General features: G+C 35.8%; 1 protein-coding gene across 2 annotated transcripts in view; it reads left to right on the top strand.

Moving 5' to 3' along the window:
• LOC141400055 (uncharacterized) overlaps positions 1-26,778 on the top strand; it is a 207,784-nt gene that overhangs the window by 167,519 nt on the left and 13,487 nt on the right. Inside the window, exon 2 of one of the 2 annotated variants that reach the window (XM_073979460.1) lies at positions 20,964-22,747. The exons of the other annotated variant lie outside the window; for it this stretch is intronic. Within the exon in view, the coding sequence (XP_073835561.1) occupies positions 20,964-20,981 (18 nt within the window). The 3' untranslated portion in view covers positions 20,982-22,747. Of the gene's footprint in view, positions 1-20,963; positions 22,748-26,778 lie in introns of those variants that run through there. 2 annotated transcript variants of the gene reach the window in all.

Here is a 26,778-nt window from a genome sequence, read left to right as displayed (position 1 = left end):
GACCTTAGTCACGTTTGGCGACGTTACGTTGACTGACCCGAAGAGGTGCACAAGTAATTTCAATCGACAGTTTGTCGAGAATCCCGAGAGTGACAGGGCGAAGAGAAGTATATTACGTCGCATCAGATCTCTTCCTGCCGAGGATGAACCACCACAATTTACAATGGATGATGTTGCCAATGCCATCAGGAACGCTAAATCATCCAAAGCGTTGGGCCCTGATGGAATCTCCATGGTAATGTTGAAGCAGCTGGATGAGCCGGGAGTCGAGTATCTCACCAAAGTCTTCAACTTGTCGCTAGCCACCCTCGTTGTTCCCGAAGTCTGGAAAATAGGCAGAGTGGTCCCACTACGGAAGCCAGGCAAGGATGCCAGCAAAAGTGAATCGTACAGACCGATTTCGCTTTTGTCGCCCGTAGCAAAGACACTTGAGGCCTTGATCCTCCCCAGTATCAGAAATAGCTATCAAGTTGCCGATCATCAACATGGATTCCGTAAGCAGCACAGCACGACAACAGCGCTGCACGCCATTACCACATATATCTGTAAAGGACTCAACCAGAGACGGCCGTGCGATAGAACAGTGATGGTGGCTCTTGACTTATCTAAATCCTTTGATACAGTCAGGCACTCCACGCTGTTTGATGACATTGAGCCGACAACCCTCCGGCTAAGCTTGAAACGTTGGATAGTCAACTATATGTGTGGACGCCAGTCGTACGTGGAATTCAGGAACAAGCAGTCCAAACCCCGTAGAGTGAAACAGGGAGTTCCCCAAGGTGGGGTGATATCTCCGAAACTGTTTAACCTCTACCTCTCCTGTATTTCACCCCCTCCAGACGGCATTGAGATCGTGACGTATGCGGATGATTGCACGATCTTGGCGTCGGGTACCTATCCTGATGACATCTGTAAGAGACTGAACAACTATTTAACTGATCTTACCACCTTTTTCCATTCGAGGAATATGCAGATTTTCCCCACAAAATCTACAGCCACTCTGTTCACCACATGGACAGCGCAGTTTGGACGTGAGTTGAATGTCGTGGTCGACGGTAGCAGAATTCCGACCACAAACTGCCCTACAATTTTAGGGGTCACATTCGACACTACATTCACGTCGTGCGCACACGCCACAGCTATCTGCGACAAGTTGAAAAGTAGGAACAAGGTCCTCAAGTCCCTGGCCGGCAGCACTTGGGGTGCAGATAAATAAACCTTGTTGGCCACATATAACGCGATAGGTCGGTCTGTGGTAAGCTATGCGGCTCCAGTCTGGTCCCAGAGATTGTGTGATTCGAACTGAAAAAGGTTCAAACTTGCCAGAATGCCGCCCTGAGAACAGTGACAGGGTGCCTCCTCAAATCTTCAGTGGACCATCTACATGAGGAGGCAAAAATTCTTCCTGTAAAGCAACACAATGAGATGCTTTCGTTGCAGTACCTGCTTGGATGTTATCGTATGAGCCATCCCAATCACCATCTTGTGGGTAGGCCCGGCCCATTCAGGGAGATCAGAAAGGATATCCATGCTCTAGAGGGAGAGGTCCAACGATACAGGAGAGAACCCCTAGATCAACATGCATATGAAGCAGGATTGAATAGCATTCACACGGACGCAGTTGCCAAGGCCTTAAGCAATTATAGTGTGAATAAAGTACTCGGAGTACATCCTCCATCTATCGCAGCTGAGGAGCGTCAGCTGCCACGACAAACTAGAGTAGTTTTGGCTCAACTACGCTCGGGATATTGCAGTCGCCTAAATTCTTATTGGGCGGAAACCGAACGCGCCGTGCAAGACATCTGCCCAGTATGCGGCATGGGCCCGCACGACACACAACACCTTTTTAACTGCCCCGCCAAACCTACCCATCTAACTCCAGTGGATCTGTGGCTACATCCCATCGAAGCAGCCACTTTTCTGGAACTGGAGATAGACCCAGAGCCAGATTGAAAAGAGGAACGAACAAATAAACATAACAAAAACACTGTTACAACAACAACAAGTAAAAAGAAGGAAGTTTCTTTTTTATTATTTGACGGAAACAGTCTTCCAGATATGGCTCACAGAAGAGACACAAAACGTGTGGTGAAAAGGGGAAATCTTAGATTTTCAGTTTTCCCTTTTGCGTGTTTATTTTGGTTACCTGGAGATTTTATGTATAGGGTTTGCATATGAAGAAATTAAAGTTTTGTATGGTTTATTGTGGGGAATTTCCCTTTCTGGTTTAAACATTTCCGGCTCCCCTTGCAGTGCGACTGCAATTGTTTTCTCAAATTCCATAATTTATATATGGAATTCCAACGTTTATTGTATATGGATATATAACAATGAGTATAATTCAGATAATAAGAATTCAAATGATTGCTTTATACAATTCAATTTATACATGTTGTTGTAGTTCATCTAAGACAAATTATATGTATATAGGTAATTATTATTATGCTTTGTTCACATTTTTTTCTTTATTCATATAAGAGTAGTTGTGCAATTCAGGTGAAAAGTTATTAGGCAAAAAGTTTTGTAGTATGTATTAGAAAATGCTTAGGAGGAGTAAATGCCATACAGCACCCATCCGAACATCGTATTTTGCGCTGTGGGTAATCCAGTCCGATTAAATATGCCCTCTCGGATAACTCGGGAATATACATCTACCCCTAGAATCACATCGACGGATGAGGACTTATAAAAATTTGTATCCGCTAACATCAAATTTAAGAAGTGTTGTTAGATAGAGGATGTAATGGATCTTGTTGGAATAGGACTAGAAATTCTGTTAATAACATGGAGGGTTGTTTTCAAGTATGTCGAATTTGGAGTGGAGTTTGAGAAGACACATTGTTTCTACTTTTAAGGAAAGGGTTCTGAGATTTAGACGGGACACGGTTTTGGTCGATATATAACTAATTTTTGAACCGGAATCAAGTAGGCATCTAATTGGACATTTTCCACTGGTGGTATCTATTTCTACGAGAATCATGGGGCAATAAGGTGGTTAGATTCTGTTTCGTGAAGCAAGGTGTGATGAGATTTGTGACAATATTTGCAGCCAGTTCGAGTAAAGCATGCTCCTTCAGAATGTTTGTGTGCCAAACAGACAGACCCTACAGGCGTATTTCCTTGGGGGTGATTGCATTTTCTAAATAATAGTATTGTGTTGTAGTAGATTGGAATTAAAGTGGATGGATTGGACAAAGTTATTCATGGAATGCAAAGTTAAGCAGACTCCAATGGGAGAACTACTATTTTAGTTATTGCCATTGTAATGGTTCCTTTCTCAGTACGAACGTCAACAACACGTACTCGTCCATCAGAGCCTGTATGAACTTTGACGATTCTACCTAACCGCCATGATGTGGGTGGTAAATTTTCATCTTTAATTACAACCGTCGTATTCTCTTCAAGGTTTGCGGTTGATTTCTGCCATTTGTATCTCTGGTGCAGTTCTTTCAGGTATTCCACTTTCCATCGCATAGATAAATTTTGGTGGATCACCTTTAATCTTTGCCATCGATTAGTAATGGATGAGGGAGAATCGGATATGTGCGGATCAATTGGGGCTAAAATTGGATACCCTATCAGAAAATGTCCTGGAGTTTGGGCACATAAGTCAGACGGATCGTTGGAAATGGGGGAAATTGGTCTGGAATTGAGGCAAGATTCGATATGGTAGAGGAGAGTCTGGAACTCTTCGAATGCGTACTTAAAATTTCCAGCGGTAATAGAGCCAATGTTTTTATGCAGTTTTTGATCATATTTTAAGTTAAAATGACATTGTACATGACATTTATCGAATTGGCTTTGTCTCATGGTTTTTGTGATACCATAAATACACAAATTGTGTAAAACGGGAAAACTTCCAGATCTCTTTTGTTTATCTTTTGTTTGCTTAATCAAATTGGAAAGTATGCTTTTACTCCCGAATAATGAATTTTATAACGAAAAATAGAGGAAATGGAAAAAAGACCAACATTTCTTTTCTATCCCGGATAATGGAGGTTTCCGGATAATCGATTCACGGATGATCGATGTTCAACTGTATTTTTTGTTCGTTCGTCTATATTCGTAATAATACAGGCATCCATAGCTCAGCCCCCAGGTGACATACGGACCTAATATTTCGTAGACGCGTTCCATATATAGTTAAGAATTCCTCTACAGAGCTCTACATTTGCGCTGAGGCGAGTAAATCGATCTACAAATTTTGACATTTCGTGTGAGAAGAATAAAAACTTTTACAAAAACAGGGGGTTCATTTTCAAGCAATTCTTTTTGCAAATTCGCGTATGTATACGTAAACAAAGATCAGCTGACTGGCATCTTATATAATTTTAGACTAGTCTAAACAACTAGGATTTGAAATCGAGTCGATTTAAAATGACTAGTCTAAACGGGCTATTAGGCTTATTAGGACATTTATATGGTTTAATTGAAGTCGGTTCCGATTTCGTCCGCATTTCTGAAACAAACTCGAGGGTGCGATGCCTATTTGTAAGGAATGAGTCCATCTCTGACCATTTAGGAATGGTACTTTTATCAGACAGAGTGTGTTCCCATAAAGTCAGAGTGGATTCTGGCAGACAGTTTGAACATAAGAATATAAAAATTGGTCCCCAGCTTTCAACATCGATGCCGTACAGCTCCAGGAGAGATATACAAGAATTTACATCTCTCTGGAGTGTTTTGATGGCTTCTCCGGATTCGATGGGAAGGCTATGGAGGCTAAAAAGCATCCTTAATTGAATATTTATAATAGTACGTTTATATATAACCGGATTTAACAAACCCACTGGGTTTTAAATGTCAATTCCATTACATATACGTCAAACAAATCCTCATGAAGAAGGTTAGCCCTGCAAAAGGCTATAATATAAACATGGCCTAAGGGCCCGTTTGTTCTCATATTGCTTTCCTGCTTTATTTCTGACATAATAAAAATAAAAGAATAAAGAATGCCAAGCTAATTTCGAACTTGGTTGCCCTTTTCTTTTTTATTCTTTTATCAGAAGTAAGCAAGGTATGCAGGCAAGGCAGCTTATGTACTCACCCCTTTACGATTTCATTTGCTTCACCTTTTGTACCTTGAGTAAGATGAAATAGCTTTTCGACTTGGCTAAGCCTCTGATTTTCTGTACATAGAGCAGTAAATAGGTCCCTGAAGGTGGACCATGAGGTATAATCGCCGTTAAATGTTGGAAGCTCACAAGGAGGCAGAGTGAAACCTGTCTGTGAAGGGGATAATTTAGGTTCACGGGATTTCGGAGTTATTTGTGAAGCGATGTCACATAATTTACTATGGCATCGGCAGTATGTCAAGTAGGATTTTTTGTATTTATCTTTGACGATTTCCATGACAGATGCCGATTCGATATCGCCATCGTCTTTTTTCTCAGTTGTAGTGTCTTGAGCCTCACTTTGAATATCCGATAAGCATTGATCGTACGATGCTCTTAATTTTTCCAACATCGATGAGAGTCCTGATTTGTGAACATTTATGGAAAAGATTGAATCTAGTGGGACTTCTTTATCACTGAGACAAGCTTCAAACTCCACCAGATAATCAGCTAACCTTATGAAAGCGTCCAGAGACATCTCCAAGACTGACTAAGGTGTAAGAGCAATATAGAGTGAAGTAACAAAGGGATATATGAAGCGCCACAGAACCAAATATATGGAAGTCACGAATTTAGAGAGTCTAATCGAATGAATTATAAATGTATGAACTAGAGAACTCAATAATATTAGCAGCAACGTAAGTTGGTTAGAATTGAAATTCCACAGGTTGGTAGTAGAACACAAATGGACAAGATGCCTTGAGGATTGAAAAATACTTAATGCTTGCAGAATGAAGGTTTCAGATAGTGTGTTCCCGGTATTTTTTAACAATGCAAGACCCTGCTGATGAATATTCTAACGATTGTGATACCTTTGTGTTCGCAGATGGCATGTTTCTGCTCTTTAGTGGTTGTCCGGCGTTACCTGATGTATGTCAAAGCAACATTAATGACTGCCTGAGGAATGTTGTTAGTTTGACCAGCTGCAAATCATTGTCTATTAATTCTGATAAGAGCAAAGCCATTTTGTTTACTGCATCAAATCGCGTTATTCCGCAGTTTGATATTTTTATACAGCATGACAGGGTGCAGGTTCTAGACCGACACAAATGTCTAGGTATAATAATCGACAGTGAACTTTCTTTCAAACATCACATTGATGCGTAGGATTTATGGTTGCAACATGCACTTTCCTTTCCATATAAAATATAAGATTGGCCATGCCTTACTTATGTCACACATCAACTATGGATTTGAAGTTTTTACTGGTACTGTGGGTATCCACCTAAATAGAATAAAGCGGCTAGTAAATGCAATAACCCGGTTCGTCTACAACATCCCTAGAAGAAATCATGTGACAAATTACGTCATGAGGTTTCTTGGATGCACGTTCAACAGATATGTGCATTTTAGGAATTTGATTTCCTTCCATAAAATAATAAAGACTTATCAGTCTCTTTATAAAGTGGTTTTAGCTTTGGTCGCTCGTTAAGAAACCGGCAAATTCCTATCTCAAGAATATGGAAAAACGTATTTAGAAGATCATTTTTAGTACGAATAGCTCGAAGCTGGAAACGTTTACCGTCAGAGTTACGGGTTTCCTCTCATTCTAACAATCTTCTTAAGTTGAAACTTCTTCAGTTCTTTTATGGCCAAACTAGCCGGGCTAGGCACATTGATTTTTATGACTACTGCTGACTAGGACTTATTTTTTGATTAATTAATTCGTTCTCAAATTTTTTTGGTTGGGGAACCATATTTACTTATATTCTTTGATGTTTAATTTTATTATCTTACTCAGTTGAATTATACTTTATAATGTTTTTGGCCTTGAATAAAATAATAAATAAATGCGAATTTTTGTTATCACAGATCTGACAGTATTAGTAGAAAACACAATTGTCGTCTCTGAAATATTATATTTGCTGGGTTACATTCAAATTATCTCAAAGATGGATTCGTTTGTATTAGAAAAATATAGTTAAATCATAGACTAATTAAGCAGAGACTACGAACGCTCTCATTTTTCATTCTCAACCAGATGTCGCACGAATCGATTTGGGGCTAGTCATCTGACTCAAGCCAGACTGGGGCTAGTCAAATGACTCAACTTCGAAAACAGTTTATTAGTTTTTCTACCAATTAGGGTCTTTGTTTGCAAACTTCGCCACTTTAAAATGTACTTTACATATGAAATTAACTATGCCACTCTTTTTGATAGGCATATAGTTCGTAAATGTTAATATTTTTAGGAGTTTTCGTTTGAGTGAAACAAGTAGCTTTCACTCAAACCACAAACATGCGTAAACGACATCTATGTCGCCGCAGATAAATGGTGAGAGCCATTCTTTGTCTCTACATTAATTAGTCTATGGTTAAATGTTTACAGAGAACAGCTGATTCGGTCGTTGACCTAGATTTTGATTGGAATGATATTCATTCCATTGACACACTTTTTATTGGATCGATTTTCCAACGACTCTGTGAGAATTATTGGAATATTCCCAAATAGAGCAACACACTATCTACCAGAGAGAGAGTATTGAGTTGTGAATAGTTCACTCATTGAATTCGTATGTACGTATGTACCACATGACAGGGTAAATTCATCAATTCCATGTTTAACCGCTTTAAAGTGGGCGTGACTGAGGTTGGAATATTAGTTGTTGTTGTATGTGGAGGGGGGTGCCACCGTGGTGCAATGGTATGCACGCCCGCCTTGCACGCAGAAGGCCGGGGGTTCGATTCATCGGCCAGGCAACATCAAACATTTTTCAACGGTGGCAAAATACCCCTCAGTAATGTTGGCGACTTTTCCTGAGTATTTCAGCCTTGAAAAACTTCTCCATAAGTGGTGTCTTAAGACACGCCGTTCGGACTCGGCGATAAACAGTAGGTCCCATATCATTGAGCTAAATATGAATCGGGGTGCACTCATTGATATGAGAGAAGTCTCCCTTGTCCCGTATGGGATGTTGTGGAACATTGTTTTTTTTTTTTTTTTTATGTTGAGGGGAATAAACGTATCAGCAGTAGAAAGTAAAATACAAGAAACAAATATTTCTTGAATTTACGAAAGGAAAACAAGAGATATATTTAAGTATTTTATTTGTGTGTGAATAGGCGTGTACGATTTAACTCAATTAAAATATCACTTGCAGAACAATTGTTGTAATTGTTAACAGAAAGTCATTTGTGAATTTAACAGCAGTACTGCTGTACAATGTTGTTAATATTAGCAGTACATGGATATATTATGGAGAAAACACAATTTATATGTTTCTATGGAATGAGACTGATGTCGGATCAAAGGAGAAAGACTCACCAGGTAATTTGTTATAAGTTTGATAGGGTAGAATTATCCAATATTGTTTTTTTTTCTCAGGCAGATAAGCGAATTTCTTTCCGCTCTTTTTATATCCAAATATGTATGTACGTCAATTATTGTGATGATGCTGTTGCACTGCAATCTTATACTTACACTGTTCTTCAATCCTATATTGTTGAATTATATTAACTCACGTATTTAGTTTTGATTTAATTTACGTATTAATCAGTAATCACTACATCACCCATCTATCATGAATTGCACTCTAATCATGAATAACTAACTGTTCGGACAAAAATGTGAACAAACCTGTTTTTGATGCTCCAGTCTGCTTCGAGTTGAAAAAGAAATCTCAATGAGTGATTGCTCCAAAGTATTTGTCCACCACGTGTGATTATCCGGCTCGTATCGGACCAATGTTTATCTCCCAGGAAGGTTCTAGGTGAGGGAAGGAAGCAACCGTTTGAATGTCCCAATGACCAAACAAAAACACAAAAAGAGCATTTTCGGCCTTGACACTCCGCAAAATATTGGAAGCACAAAAATGGAAACAGAAATAGAAACAAAGCAATTAGGATGATGATGGTATGGATGGATTTGTTTTCAATCGATCTTACCAGTATCGCTGTTGACAAGCAACAAGAAGGAAGTTTCTTTTTTATTATTTGACGTAAACAGTCTTTCTGATACGGCTCACAGAAGAGACGCAAAACGTGTGATGAAAAGGGGAAATCTTAGAGTTTCAGTTTTCCCTTTTGCGTGTTTATTTTGGTTATCTGGAGATTTTATGTATAGGGTTTGCATATGACGAAATTAAAGTTTTGTATGGTTTATTGTGGGGAATTTCACTTCACTAATTATATCATCATATTATTACATACATATATATCATTTTATATTATATATAACTTTATTTAATAAAAGTTAAAAGTGGTTTGTGCCGGACCTTTTTCAATATTTAATTAGAATAAAAGCTATTTCAGTTATTAATAGGCAAAAGGTCATTCTTTCGTGTAACAGGAACTATTTTTTTTTTGTTTTTTTTTTTTTCAATTTCATAGTATTTCAAAAATTCAAAAAAATTTATAATAAAATGGAATTAATGCTATTTTAGGCATTAATAGGCAAAAGTTCATTCATTCTCACTACAGGAAATCATTTTTGAGATAAAAATGCCAAAAAGTCATAAACATAGCGTTCATATGTTTCATAGACAACGAAAAGGCATTCGACAATGTCCAACATTTTAAACGTATCAACATATTGAGCGATAGTTTATATTGCAATCAGACCGCGAGACTTAAGATCCCCATATCAAAAGATGTTAAGCAAGGATGTATATTATCACCCCTCCTATTCAATAATACTCTCAAAGATAATTTCGCGAATCAATTGAAAAAGAACCCATGGACATAAAAATAAACGGCAAAATTATAAATAATATGCGATACGCAGATTGTAATACCATTCTTGCTAGCAGTATATCTGATTTAGAAAAACTCCTTCGCAAACTGACACACATAAACGAAATATATGGTCTCAGGATAAATATAAAAAAGACAAAATATATGTTTGTCAGTAAAAAAGATTTGATCTTGATGTAACTGTAGGATTTTATTAAAACACATTGGACAAATTCGCTGAATTTGCCATTTTATAATTATAAAAATATAATTTAAAATCTCATTTTTATAATTATATGTATTTAAAATTTGGAAGCTATGAATTACTATTTTTATTGTGAATTATTACTATTTTGAATTGTATTAGAATCAGTAAAATGAATTGTAGTTATCTAGCAATTACTCTCGTTAAGTAGTCATAATCTCTATTTTTCACCAGATCTCTCTTTAACGAAACTTGAAATTGAAATCGTAGCTTACCAAGTGCAAACATCATTGTAATAAATTCACTTTCCTCATTGGCTATGAGGAATAATTCATCAAGTTAAAAAAACCGCAAATACAGTCCACTCAGCATTGTTGGGGGCATTTCGTTGAAGTTGTGTTTTACTTACCGTTCTCCTCTTACTTACCTTCAGCGGAATCCAAGAAGCCTACATACTTACGCACAAATCCATTTGCTAAGAGCTAAATTTATTCATGATCCTTTCTCTGCCATCCAAAAACATCAACAAAACAACAAATAATATGAGGTAACACCACACTTCTCTATGGATAATCTATGTATTTGCCAGCGAGTCGGTGAGTGCATTTTCAATTGTTCTAGTTTGAAGCTGCCATAATTGCAAAAACAACAAGTGTCAAAAATAAAATCAACGAATTTGTATAGTGTTAGGGAAAAATTAACTCCACTAACAAATATTAGTAAAATTCTTCTCAAAAAGAAATAAGAGCAAAGCCAAAAAAGTGCGAAAAAATGCATAAAAATCAAATAGTGGCAGGTATTTGCATGAAAATACAACAACAAATTCCATCTCTGTGCTGTGTGTCGGTAATAAAAAAAGAGGTTAAACATAAAGAAACACTCAAAAAATTGCTGTGTATTTTTTGTGTTCGGTATAGAAATATATAATGAGTATATAAAAACGAGAAGATAAATAGATTCCGTTTGAAAAATATTGCAAGCTAAAAAAAATTTTGGTATATAAAAAGTCAATAACCTCGGTCTCAAGCAACAGTTACATAAATATATTGGTATAAACGTATACATATATACAGTAAATAAAAAACAGCACAAATTTGGAAGTTTTTTCACAAAAGCAGCAAATACACGTCAACTGCAGTCATATACCAGCATATAAGGTAATAATATACGTTGTTACATACATATTTACTCGTCTCATAAATAAAAAAATCATCTCATATATTGGCACCATCATTATTTTTTGGTGTACATATTCATCACCGAAATATTACATGCCTAACAAAAATATTCTACACCAACGATATCATCGTTTCACAAGCCACCACTCTCATCACTCAAGTAAACAAACGTATACACATACACACACAGCGCATATACATAATTCGTATCACGCTTAGCCATTGGGTAGAATACGACACAAAGAAGAAACGAAATAATAACAACAACACAGCATATGATACCGCTTACTATACACCCAAGCAAAAATATTAGTTCGTTGTTTAGGGGGTGTATAGTCGAAGAAAAAAGTTAGTCAATTTCAACAAAATATTTGAAATGCGAGACAATTTTTTGGAATTTTTAAAACGATTAAACAGCTGCTCCATATTAAACATATTAATATACTAACACTGCATTCAATTATACTTACCCACCTCATATATACCACAATATATTAAACATAATATATTTTTTTCAGCAAAAAAGAGATTGTGCTTTAAGAATGTGCAAGTGAATAAAAACAAAGTTAATAATAATAATTTCTGTGGGAAATAAGTGCTTTGCTTGAGAAATTAACTAAATAATTAAAAAAAAAAACAAATTTTAGGTGATTTTTTGGAAAATTTGAATTCTTTTTTGAAAAATTTTTAAATATTTTAATTAAAATTATTAAACAAGTGGAAAGCTCATAATATATGAAGAAATTAATTAATTTTTTCGTCTCAAGTGTGCCATTCTCAAAGCTACAGTGCTCATCTCTATACAATATTTGTGAATTTAAACAATTTTTCTGTGGAAATACGCTCATAACATTAGTTTGAGTGCTATTTATTCAATCTTTTTGATTTTTTCGAAATTTTTTGGGAAAATTTTGCGTGTGTGAATTTTTGTTTGGGAAATTTTGGAGATTGAAGCAATTTGCTGCAAAAATTTGTTGTTTAGAATCTACAGTGCTCATCTCAGTGAACATTTTTATTTTTTAAACAATATTTTTCGCTCATATCAGTGTGTGAATGTTATTCTCTTCAATTTATGGAATATTTTTTCGGGAGTTTGTGCGAAGCTACCTAGATCGATCTTCTTATTTGGAATTTTTTGAAAATTTAACCAAGTGTCTTCAGAAATTTGTCGTTTTCAACATACATTTGCTCATCTCAACGAATTTTATGAAACTTTGAAACACTTTGTCCATTCAATTTTCTTATATTATTGTGTGAACGCTAGTTCTTCCCAATTTTAAGCGAAATTTTCAATCTCGAACAACAATATTGAGAGTCAGTGCATAATTTCCCAGTGGTTTAGATTTTTTTGGATTTTTTCAACTAATTTGATTTCGTGTTAAATATGGTTTGGTAGTCACCCAATAAAACTACAAACTTCTCTTTTAAATGGTTCGATAGTCACCCATTGAAACTACAGCTACATGAAAACATTGTGAATTTTTGGAAATTCGTGAGAAATTTTTAAGGTTTTGGGGAAATTTGGAAAGTTTAATTTTCGAAAGGTTCAAGTTTAGAAATTGCTCTATATACAATATTATTTTCTACTAAACATTCGCATATTTTTACTCGTCTCATTTAAGCACTTTTAAAGGAGAATTCAAAGAAAATTTGTTGTCTAATTTCACGCTCGAGATATCTCGTCTCAACTTTTTATACAATTAATAGCTGAAGAATATTTCGAATGTTGGTTCATAGGGGAATAATTATAATAATAATTGATATAAGCACACCACCACATTAAAGAATACTTTGGGAAGTTTTGGAATTCCACTGAAAAATTAACATATCCGTCTCTGAAAACGTTGCCACTGATTCCATGAAAGCTTCGACGTCGCAGACTGGTCGAAACCACTGATCTAGCGGCGCGAAAGTAAAAAAATCTAACTATAAAATTGCGAAATATTTTCAATTGTATTGATTACAGACACTTTGCAGACAAAGATTCTGTTATTTAATTTTTGTTGTTGTAAATACTCACTCAGTTATTCACTATCAAATACAATAGTTTTTGTTGGATCAGATTTTAAAAAATTGTTGCAAAAAAAATTAACTTCATATTTGTTTAAATGTTAAATGCATTCGTAATGAAACTGGACAAGATTTATATTCAATTAATAGCAGAGGGTGAGATTTAATTTTTAAAAATTAGTTTGGGGTCAATAAATTTTCAAAAAAATTAAATTTGTTTGTGTTTTTATGGGTTGTACGCGCTTGTTCCATAAATTGCAAATATTTGCAAATCTTTTGATAACTGCACTTTTAAAATAAGGGATTTTGCATGAAATTCATACAAATTTAGCATTTCTATAGGAGCTAAATCAAAGTATGGACCTATCTTGAGAAATGTTTGCAAAAAAGATTTCTATCCCCGGAGACACTATAATACCATATTATAGCTAAATATGTTATTAAATATGGGATAACAAGTAAAAATTCAACGAATCGGGGGTACCATTTAAGGGGCTACATCGAAACATAAATGTTTTGTAAGAAGATTTTATACGCAGTGAGAACACGGAATGCAAAATTACAGCCAAGTTGGTTTAAAAATGTGGTCATGATATTCAAAATACCTTAAATTGGGAGGTACGGTTACATAGGGGCTATATCAAAACGTACACCTATGTCAATAATTGTTGGTGAAAATATTTTGTGGCCACTAAGTACTAAATTACAGGTAGTTTGCTACGAAATTGTGGCTTAAATCCTCAAAATACCGAAAATCTTAAGGTACCGTTATATGGGGGCTATACCAAAACATCAGCAGATATTGTTCATATTTGGCCCATTATTACCCACAGGTACAAGCTGAGTTTGTGCCGAATTTCAGTGACGTATCTCAAGTTATTAATTTCGCGCCGCTAGATCAGTGCTTTCGACCACCGTGCGTCGTCGAGAACTGTTTCCGGTGATGGTGTAATGCAAACATCTCCAGAACATGATATATTTCTGTTTGAATGCGATCATTTAGTCAACTTTTATCAGCAATTTGATCAAAGTGACATTACAGATCAGACTGACTCAGTTTTACAAGTCAAGTTAAATCATTTGGAGCAAGGATGGGTAAATTTACAGAAAGCATATAGGAATATTATGTTGTCTCCTAAATCCGCTAATGTCAAAGATTTCAAAGAAAACGCTAAAATCAATTTTAATACTACCTCGGAAGCATATTACACAGCCAAGTCGCAAATCGAAGATTTCTTAAGAATATCACGTGCTCACAATCAGCATAATGCTAGACAAAGGGTTCCTCCAACTTGTGTATCTCAGTCGTCTCCTGATAGTTCAAATATTTGTATAAAGCATCCTCCATGCCTCACAGAGATATTTTCAGGGAGTTATGAAGAATGGTCATATTTTAATGACATGTTCACAGCAGTCTATGCCAACCACAAACAACTTTCCCAGGCTCAAAAACTTTTTTATTTGCGGAAAAAGAAAAGAGGACCTTCGGGGGCCATAGTGAAACGATTTTCTCTCTGTGATGACAGCTTTGAGTTGGCGTGGGATGCTCTCAAATCTCAATATGAAAATAGAAGGGTCCTTGTAGATAATCAGCTCAAAATTTTGTTCAATATTCCTGCGGCTAAGGTGGAAAATAGCGAGTCTATTCAAAAAATTCATTCTACTGTCAGTGACTGTCTTTGTACACTAAAAACTCTCAAAGTTGACATAGAAAGTTGGGATCCAATCCTTATATACTTAGTCTAGACAAAATTACCTGATGAAACTCTGTCTCTTTGGGAGCAATCACTCAAATCCCATCGAGATTTGCCATGCTGGGCTCAACTAGACCAATTTCTCATAAATAGGTTCGAAGTAGTTGAACGAATATCAAGCATTCGGCATACAAAAGAAAGTCAATCTTCTCACAACTTTCCTAAAAATCAACATAGTTCTTCTCAAGAAAAAATTGATTTCAAATGTTCCTATTTCAAAGCGAATCATCAGATCAGGTCGTGTTAAGAATTTCGAAAATTGCCAGTGCAGCAACGTGTAGATTTCGTTGTCAAAAATAGCATATGTCTTAACTGCTTACCGGCAGGTCACATGAAGCAGAATTGCAAAAGTAATAATACTTGTTTATTGTGGCACAAAGATCATCACATACTTCTTCACATAAACAAATCTTCTTTAGAAAACTTATCTAAGGATACAATGCATGATGCCTCAAACAAAAAGGTCTTATAAGACAAATTACTCTGCTACTCCTGAAGCTCCGTCAACTTCAAAATTCAAACGCTCGTCTCAAGTTCAAGCCGATTTCTGTGCAGACAGCAACACAATTCTTCTGCGAACACCTCTAGTTCAAATCGAACACGTGTGTGAATTATTCACATTGAGAACTCTAATTGAACTTCATTGATCACAAAGAACTTTCATTTCAGAAAGAGTTCGAAAATTATTGCAAATTTCCACCTCTAAAGGTTATTTCGAAATTACTGGCGTTGGAGGCCAGCAACAAACTTCCGAAAAAGAATGTGAGTTAGTTATTGTCGCCCAGAAACATAATAAACGTTTCTCAATTACGGCTATTGTATTACCCATAGTCGCTAAATCGCTTCCTTCTATTACATTTGAAGTCGCTAATCCTCAGGATTTGGAAGATATCGATCTGGCCGATCCTTCCTTTAACAAGTCGTATCAAATCGATCTTATTTTGGGCAATGATTCTGAAAGATTAATAAACCTAGAAGGTATTAAAAAGAATATATGTGGCAATGCATCTGTTTACAACACAATTTTCGGCTGGGTACATAGTGGCCCCATGCAAATTGAACAAGTTCATTCGTTCGCCTCTCGAATTGTGGAATCTGAAAACCATTTAATAAGCAATTTATTACCCAGCAAAATGTTCGATGCCAAGGATGCTACTGAATCATGGGTGCAAGTGATCTGTCATGTCATCTTTTTAGCATTTTACTCATGAATTTTATATGAGCGTGACCACCATAAGATGACATTCATTTTCGAATCTTAAGATGACATTCATTGCCGGATCCTAAGTATGACATTTTGACCAATGCTTTGACATGTCATTTTCACCAACCCTTTGGCATGACATTTTCATGTCTTGTTTGGAAAATGGAAAATTCTGTACTGAAATATGATTTTCATGACAAACCAAACTCTTTATTAATTCAAACTAATTCGTGAAATAACTAGAACTAATTTATCAGCATAAAGTTTACACCCAAAATTTCTATTCAATCATTGCCGCTGCACCGCAACAGAGTTTACTTCGTCCACTCTCAGCCACTGATTTTGTTTCATCTTACAAAAGCTTTTCTATTATCTTCTCATCACCAGTTCAGATTTCGACATGGACTCCAAGAGCACTCCTTTAAGAATTTCTAGTTCGTGAACCTACATTTAATTTGTAAGTTTGTAATTTTATAACAAAAATTTTGGAAATGTATACTCTTTTGTTTTGATGTCGCTACTTCTAGGGATGTAGAAATCGACTTTTTTTAGTGATCTGTACACATGATTCAAATGCTGATGAAAAGATCGGATCTTTTACGACTTCCTTTGCATGGGTTTAAATGCGAATGAAAAGATCAGATCTTTCACGACTTGCTTTGAACCAATGCAAAATATGCCATGAAATCACGTCATCACATAGAACCCCTTCCTTCAAATTTTGCTGGGTAAGGAAGTTTTGGGAACAGGAAGAAGTTCCTCGCACTTAACCCGTCTCCGTCTCAGATGAATTCTGTGAAGAATTTTACAAGAAAACAACATCGCGCTCTTCTGATGGCCGTTATGTTGTTCGATTGCCCTTTAAAAACGAATTTTCTGACACATTATCTCTTGGCTCTTCAAGGTATGTTGCCTTGGCCCAATATACTCGTTTTGAAAAAAACCATTGCGAACAATAATGAATTAGCGACTGAGTACAACAAAGTTTTAAATGAATACTTGTCGTTAGACCATATGGAAGAAACCTCGTCTCATGAGTTATGTATTGAAGGCAAATACTTGTCATTATATCTCCCACACCATGCAGTTGTACGTCCAGAGCATAAAAGCACAAAAGTACGATTAGTTTTTAATGCATCTCGAAAAACTAATACCCTAGACAGACTGCAGCGTTAATTTGCATTAACTGCCTTAATTCAAATTAATTCGTGCATTATCCACATTCTTAATGCACAAAATCAAAGGAAATTAAAACTGAATTTAGGTATTTCAATATGGCAATGCTGTAAAAGAGAGCCCATATTCATGTAGGAGAGAGAGCATATTCATGATCTGAGACACAATTTGCATTGAAAATCAATTGTCTTTTGTCAAATTTCCATGTTTAAGAAAATAAAAAAGGAAAACAAATCAGAAATTTTCGCGTTTCTTTCAAATAAGTAGTGTTCTTTTTCGAATAGAATAGCAGCTAATCGTTTTCAAGCCTTGTAACAAATCTCTTTTTAAAATTTTTATTTTCTCAACAATTTTCATTACCCACCATAACAATTCTATCGAAAATTATATCTTCTACAAAGGTTTTTTTAAAATTTTGCAATATTTTTATAATATTAAAAAGTCTCAAAAATATCGCGAATAAATTAAATTTATTTTTGCATTATCGTGGTGAAAAATTCAATGGTAGAAAGTATATTTGTTTCGCATATTTTGGAGAACTTTTGTAAAACTTTATGAAGTAGTCTGCTGGGTACAAACAAACAACACAAACAGCTGTTTTATAAATGCAGAAACTATCGTCTCTCAGGGCAAAAAATTAATTCAAATTAAGGAATTTTTAATGCAAATGAACTCTGCCGTCTGTCTAGGGTATAAGTCAGGATTTTCTCTTAACGATGTCCTTCATACAGGTCCCACTCTTCAAACAGATTTAATTTAGCGGAGACATTCAAAAAATGTATAGGCAAATTCTCGTGCACCCACACGATAGAGCTTTTCAAAGAATTCTCTTTCGATCTAGTCCAGAAGAGTCTATTAAGGACTACAACTTAAAAACAGTCACATTTGGTGTAAATTGCGCACCATTTCCCGCAATACGCACACTACTACAACTAGCAGAAGACTCTAAAACTGAATTTCCACATGTCTCTGAAATAATTCGGCAAGAAACATACGTTGATGATATATTGTCTGGAGGCTTCACTGTGGAAGAAGCTTTAAAAAATCAGCAGGATCTTATATCTGTTCCCAATAGCGCAGGATTGCCTCTCAAAAAATTTACCGCAAACGATAAAAATCTTCTCTCACAATATCAACTGAAGACCTTTATAATTCAGAATTAGCTTGCAAGAAAATAGTTCTACTTAAACGCTTGGAGTTAAATGGAACGCCTTAACAGACACTTTCTCGTGTCGCATTGATTTAGTAAAAACTGATCAAACTATGACTAAACGTCAAGTGCTTACTACAGTTGCTCAACTCTTCGATCCGGCAGGTTGGATAGCCCCGGTGATAATTCGTGCTAAAGTATTAATGCAGTAGGTCTGGGTAGAAGGTATAAATGGAATAACTTATCAAATTAGCAGAATATTGGTTTAGTCTCAATTCCACGATGGATTCAATATTTTCCTCAAGACACACTAGAAATTCACGGATTTGCTTACGCTTCTCAAGCTGCCATTTGTGCATGCGTATATGCTCGTTGTAAACAGAGAAAGGTGCTGTATTTTCCAATCTGCTCTTAGCTACAAGTAAAATAACCCCATTGCAGCCACTTTGTTTGCCAAGATTGGAGCATAATGGTGTTGTTCTGCTCGCAAAATTAGTGAACTATGTGGTATATACGCTTGATTTCAAATTCACAACAATAAATTTATGGACAGATTCTTCAATTGTGCTAGGTTGGCTCTCCAAACCCCCATGGTCATGGTCATACTAGAGTTAATTCCAAACGCCGTTTTGCGCCATGTTCCTACCCACGACAATCCTGCTGATCTGGGTACCAGGGGTTGTAAACCTCAAGATCTTTCACCAAAGTCAATGTGATTTAATGGTCCACATTGGCTTACACGTCCCTCGACGGAATGGCCAAAAAGGATTTTATTGCTCCTCCTAATGTCGGTAAACGAGCGAACATACAGTGTATGGTTGCAGTGGAGAATAAAATAAATCCACAAGATTCCGACTTGTTGAAAACAATTTCTACGTATAAACGTGCGTTAAAGGTCTTTGCTTATGTTGGCCGTTTCAACCAAAACAGCATAAGCAGACTTCGCAACTCTTCCAAAGCATACGAAGAAAACTTAACACATTCAGAATACTCATTTGCTAAATAGGGTCTAATCATTTACTATCAAAAATGTTTTATGAAGATGAATATCAATGTTTGGGAAACAACACTGACATTTCGCCAAGAAGCCCCCTAAAATCACTAAACCCATTTCTGGATCCAAAATGGATAATGCGAGTTAACGGCAGGTTATCTAATTCATCATTACCATACAATAAATGGTTCCTAATAATTGTCCCTAATAAATCCCGATTTTGTCGTTTATATTTAGAACATTTGCACATATGTTTGGCTCACGCAGATTGCAATCTAATGTGTAGAATGGTTCAGACTGAATTCTACATTTCTCGTCTCAAAACAAAAGTCAAAAGTATCACACACAAATGCAAAGTTTGTCTCATTTTCAAGCAAAAGTGTTGCTCACAAATTATGGCTCCTTTACCACCAGAACGGTGCTGCTTAACTCCTCCATTTCACATCACTGGCATAGATTTTGCAGGACCCTTCGAACTAAAAAGTTCAATTTTGCGTCAGTCTCCCATAATCAAAGGTTACGTATGCTTATTCGTCTGTTTTACCACAAAAGCAATTCACTTAGAGCCCTGTTCAGAATTGTCAACAGAACAATTTGAGGCCGCACTTGCTCGTTTCGTTGGGAGGCGAGGACTACCCTGTCGGATAGTATCGGATAAGGTGAAGAACTTTCCAGGTGCTAGCCGACATCTCGCAAAAGAGTTCTGTACTTTCTTGAAATCTTCAGCTAAAGATATCTCTAATAAATACACTGTTCATGGCTTCGAATGGAAATTTATTCCACCCCATGCCCCACATATGGGTGGGTTATGGGAGTTGGCTGTAAAAAGCTTCAAGCACCACTTTAAGCGCATTGCTGGTGCTCACATATTCACTTTTGAGCAGTTAGCTACTGTACTAGCAAGAATTGAGGGTGTTCTTAATTCGCGTCCTATCTCTGCTGTTTCAGAAGACCCTTCCAATTTCACTGCATTAACTCCTGGACACTTTTTTCGGAGATCTCCATCTCATTACTAGAACCTTCAAATCAGAACTTGTCTCTCATTACTAGGTGGTTGAAACTGAAGGCTATTCATCATCAATTTTCTCGCAGATGGAAAAAAGATTATCTGAAGTCTTTACAAAAACGTTACAAATGGAAACATACATCTCCTAATCTAAAAGTCGGTGACTTAGTCGTCGTTATGGATGATTTGTTACCTCCTAGCGAATGGAGATTAGGTAGAATCACCAACACTCATAGCGGATCAGATGACCAAGTCAGAGTAGTCGAGGTAAAGACTGCTTCTGGTATCATAACTCGACCAATTGTCAAACTCTGCTACCTGCCATTGTTGGACGATGATGCATCCGAATAACACATCAACTCTAATTGTCAGCCATCAATTCACAAAATCATTTCCATTTCAGCTCTAACTATACTATAATCAGTTGGTAACCATAGAACATCTCATTTTTCCATATCTCAAGCTTTGAAATGGGCCGTTCTAATATCTGTCCCATTTCAGGTCAAACAGCAGCCGTGAAGTTTAACAATGTGTCATTTGCAAGCAGCGTCTTTCCTTGAGGTACCGGCAAGAAGAGATATCAGTCGGAAATACAACTACTGCCTTAATTGCTTAGCCAAGAGTCACGCGGTGAAAGATTGCCCTTCCAAAGATGTCTGCCGAAAATGCGGCTATCAACACCATACCATACTCCACCCTGAATCACAAGGAAACTTTCGGCCAAACGTACATGGCCGCCTTGCACAACACAACACTCAACATCGCAGCATACCCACAGAACCCCGCACCGACCATCTTTCCAACAACATCAATCACCGCAGCAGCACCGAACCAGAGCCCCTCAGCAATTCCACCAAAGGCAACCACCGAAGCGTTTCCACACCCGCAACAGTCACCACAACAACAAACCAAAGAGGTTACCTACCCGCAGCATATTAATGCCCAATCAAAGGGTCCTGTAGCAGGTCATAAAAACACTGGCGTCGGTCTTATGCGTTTCCGCATCTGTTGCACAGGTGCAAGGCCGGGGCCATGGACAAATTCGCTGAATTTTCCATTTTATAATTATAAAAATATAATTTAAAATCTCATTTTTATAATTATATGTATTGAAAATTTGCAAGCTATGAATTACTATTTTTATTGTGAATTATTACTATTTTGAATTGTATTAGAATAAGTAAAATGAATTGTAGTTATCTAGCAATTACTTTCGTTAAGTAGTCATAATCTCTATTTTTCACCACATCTCTTTAACGAAAAAACGAAGTGCAAACATCATTGTTATAAATTCACTTTCTCGATCGACTCGCACTGGTAAGCATCTCTCCTCAATCAAACTCTTCAATAAAACCTTTATTTTGTACGTTTTATACAGTGTGACCAGATCTAAAAAAGTGTTGCAGCTAAATCTGCTTTGAAATTATGCTAAAAAATTCTAAAATAAATATTAAAATGCCAAAAAATAATGCTAAATTTAAAAACGTCGTTTTTAATAATATATACCCTCCACCACAATATGAAAGGCAAACTAAAAATAATCATTTGCGACCCTATAAAGTATATGGTAATATTCAAAAAAGTTTTACAATCGTTGAAGTTGAGGTTCACCATTTAATAAGTCGCGAACTGTTAATATATTTTATAAAATATGAATATATTTATATTAATTGAAGTGTTTTAGCCACGATCTCATAATATGGACCATAACAAATCATTTCGTGGAAGCTGCGTTGGTGGTAATATAAAAAAAATGGGAAAATGTGTTGAAGTAAACAAGTTTTTTTGTGTTCTTTCTTGATTTCTGGCCAAGCCACGCAAAATTCAAACCTGTGCTCAAAGAAAGAACTAAAGAATACCCCTTGGGCAACATAGTTCTAGTGAATGACTTTTCGATATATACACTGCATCCCCCTAAAATCGATGCTGACATTTTGAAGTTTTGATTTTAGTGTTTTTTAATTTTTCTTATAATTAGAGGGTGCAACTAGATAATAATCGAAGCTAGTTTACAGGATTGTAGAACTCGCGATTCCACGTCGTTCGATGTATATCTCCTGAGTGTGCTCCGTACAGCTTTCTAGTAATAGGAGTCCAAAGGCGAAAATTTGGTGCATAAATTTTCTGAAAACCCCTATTTTTTGGCTTTAAAATTTACAACTATCTTACAGGAACCCCTGAACCCCGCGTGATTTTAGTTTTTTTTTTACGTGCCGGATCTAATAAGCCCTTCCGCGTTCTAATCCATCCACTACAACGCCGGATATAGATATCTTGAAAGTAGGAAAATCTGCAAAAATATATTTTGACGATTCAGCGAATTGAACCGCGATTTTCTTTGAATATTTTTACATAAATGTAATCCTTTATACGCGATTATTATATTTGCCAAAAAGGTGTGTCACAAATTACAAAGATTCGGGAGTAACATCCCTATTTATCCCAAAATAGAATGTGGTGACACATCCACAGTTCTTGACGAATCTGTCTAAAATAATTTATATTAACGTATTTTAATTGTTGCCTACTTGAAGGTTTTTTGAATAGTAAGATGCAACTGATGGCACACTTTGGCCGCTGAATAAAACATGGGAAAATCCATGCATATTGATAGACATGGACTCTCATGGAAAAGCATATGCACCTCAACTGATTTAAACGGATTCGCGAATTACACGCTTTTTAATTTTTGTGTTTTTTCTTTGGTTGTAATTTCATTATTACTCTATACTACTTATTTCTATAGCTTATCGCAAAAAGCAAATATACTTTCACGGTGACAAATTATTTTCCTTGTAATAGTTTTAGCAAAATACTTCAGGTTTTGTATGGAAAATTAGCGAAATAGTAGAATAACTCCCAAAAATGTTTCTGCAATTTTTCGCATTAAACCAAAATATATATTTGTGAAATAAATTTCAACAATAAGTTTTCGTATTTTGTTGTTGCTGTAATATGCATGCAATGAACCCAATCTTTATAATTTTGGTCTTATATTTGTCTAAGCGTTGTCTAGATTCTGTACGTATTTTTAATTTATTTTTTAGAGATTTTTATGGACTCTGAATTAAAATAAATAAAATTTACTCCAAGATTTCTTCATTATTTTTTTTATTTTCCACGAAAATAAAAATAAATGTTGCAAATATTTTAGCATCTACGGATTCTGTTAACGATTTATGTATACATTTTTTTATTACAACCCAAAGGGAATTTTTAAATATTTTTTGAAACCACAATATTTTTCTTAACCTAAGTACCAAAAATCGCGGATGTGCTCGCAAAATTTTTTTTTTTCAATGGTATTGAAAAGGAAATTTGAAATTTACCATATATATTTTTGATCAGGGTAAAATTCTTAGTCGATTTATGCATGTCCATCTGTGGTAATCAAAAAAATTGAGATAGGACACTCTAGAAACAGATGTCGTTTTGTTTACAGGCGAAGATGGACTATATTGGTCCATGTATTGTTATAGCCCTCATATAACGGTTCCGGCTGATAAATCGCGGATTCGGTGGCCCCCTTATAACAACGCCGCTGATTTTAGCTTTTTATGTTTAAATCTAAATTTTCGAGCCAAATTGGATGTCATTTGATATTTATAGGTCCCAAATTACCCATCTAAAATAATGGCATTGGTACTTTCGTAACAAAAAGAAAAACTAATTATTCCATATCAGTTCAGAATATTTCATGTTGGAGGGTATAACAACTAACTTTTTTGCTTGTTTTATTTTATTTTCTTATTCACATATTTATTTCCTGCCATATTTTATATAATGCATAAATTACTAAATTAAATGTATAATAATTAATTAAAAATTATCAGGTTTTCTTATGAAAAAGTATTAATACATTTGGGATTTTAAGGATAGAATAATGCTAAATTAATAATTGAAATATTCTAAAGAAAATGCTAAATGGAAAATTTGCGGCTAAATACAAAAAAATAATGCTAAATTTAGCTGCAAAAATGTTAAAATGGTCACACTGGTTTTATAACGTTGTAAGAAAATTTCTAATTGGTTTTATTTTCCTCTTCTCTTTTCTCTAATTATTCCTCATTGGCTATGAGGAATAATTCATCAAGTTAAAAAACCGCAAATACAGTTCACTCAGCATTGTTGGGCCATTTCGTTGAAGTTGTTTTTTACATACCGTTCTCCTCTTACTTACCTTAAATTTATTCACACATGTAATAATTTTAGTGAATTAGTTAAAAATTGCTTTATTTATCATTACCATACAATTCTAATTCATCATTACCATACAATGAACGGTTCCCAATAATTGTCCCTAATAAATCCCGATTTTGTCGTTTATATTTAGAACATTTCCACATGTGTTTGGCTCACGCAGATTGCAATCTAATGTGTAGAATGGTTCAGACTGAATTCTACATTTCTCGTCTCAAAACAAAAGTCAAAAGTATCATACACAAATGCAAAGTTTGTCTCATTTTCAAGCAAAAGTGTTGCTCACAAATTATGGCTCCTTTACCACCAGAACGGTGCAGTTTAACTCCTCCATTTCACATCACTGGCATAGATTTTGCAGGACCCTTCGAACTAAAAAGTTCAATTTTGCGTCAGTCTCCCATAATCAAAGGTTACGTATGCTTATTCGTCTGTTTTACCACAAAAGAGTTCTGTACTTTCTTGAAATCTTCAGCTAAAGATATCTCTAATAAATACGCTGTCCATGGCTTCGAATGGAAATTTATTCCGCACCATGCCCCACATATGGGCGGGTTATGGGAGTCGGCTGTAAAAAGCTTCAAGCTCCACTTTAAGCGCATTACTGGGGCTCACAGATTCACTTTTGAGCAGTTAGCTACTATACTAGCAAGAATTGAGGGTGTTCTTAATTCGCGTCCTATCTCTGCTGTTTCAGAAAACCCTTCCAATTTCACTGCATTAACTCCTGGACACTTTCTTCGGGGATCTCCATCTCATTACCAGAACCTTCCAATCAGAACTTGTCTCTCATTACTAGGTGGTTGAAACTGAAGGCTATTCATCGTTAATTTTTTCGCAGATGGAAAAAAGATTATCTGAAGTCTTTACAAAAACGTTACAAATGGAAACATACATCTTCTAATCTAAAAGTCGGTGACTTAGTCGTCGTTATGGATGATTTGTTACCTCCTAGCGAATGGAGATTAGGTAGAATCACCAACACTCATAGCGGATCAGATGACGAAGTCAGAGTAGTCGGGGTAAAGACTGCTTCTGGTATCATAACTCGACCAATTGTCAAACTCTGCTACCTGTCATTGTTGGACGATGATGCATCCGAATAACACATGAACTCTAATTTTCAGCCATCAATTCACAAAATCATTACCATTTCAGCTCTAACTATACTATAATCAGTTGGTAACCATAGAACATCTCATTTTTCCATATCTCAAATGGGCCGTTCTAATATCTGTTCCATTTCAGTTCAAACAGCAGCCGTGAAGTTTACCAATGTGTCATTTGCAAGCAGCGTCATTCCTTGAGGTTCTGCTCAAAATTCATCATGATGAGGGTACCGGCAAGAAGAAACAAACCAAAGAGGGTACCTACCCGCAGCATATTAATGCCCAATCAAAGTGTCCTGTCGCAGGCCATAAAATCTCTGGCGTCGGTCTTATGCGTTTCCGCATCTGTTGCACAGGTGCAAGGCCGGGGTCATGGACAAATTCGCTGAATTTGCCATTTTATAATTATAAAAATATAATTTAAAATCTCATTTTTATAATTATATGTATTTAAAATTTGCAAGCTATGAATTACTATTTTTATTGTGAATTATTACTATTTTGAATTGTATTAGAATAAGTAAAATGAATTGTAGTTATCTAGCAATTACTCTCGTTAAGTAGTCATAATCTCTATTTTTCACCACATCTCTTTAACGAAAAAACGAAGTGCAAACATCATTGTAATAAATTCACTTTCTCGATCGACTCGCACTGGTAAGCGTCTCTTCTCAATCTCACTCTTCAATAAAACCTCGTGGTTTTTTAAAACGCTCTTCGTAGCAGCACAAAGCTGTAACCGGCACATAGGCTTGATTTTTACACTCTAAATATTTTTGGCCACTTTCTCCATACAAGTGGATCCACTGTGCGTTCTCCTCTTACTTACCTTAAATTTATTCACACATGTAATAATTTTAGTGAATTAGTTAAAAATTGCTTTATTTATTTTTTTACAAGAATGGACGGGACTACAAGTTGCTCAACTGCCGATTGCAAACTGATTAAATTTGATATTTACTCTATTTAGGTGCAACTCATGAGAAGCGTCTAGTATCATATGATTT

This window comes from Musca autumnalis, unplaced genomic scaffold (assembly GCF_047663935.1).
Source record: "Musca autumnalis isolate F117 unplaced genomic scaffold, ASM4766393v1 scaffold_3, whole genome shotgun sequence".
NCBI classification, from domain to species: domain Eukaryota; kingdom Metazoa; phylum Arthropoda; class Insecta; order Diptera; family Muscidae; genus Musca; species Musca autumnalis.
Note: the sequence above shows the minus strand (reverse complement) of the source record. Positions and strands in the feature narration are given on the sequence as shown.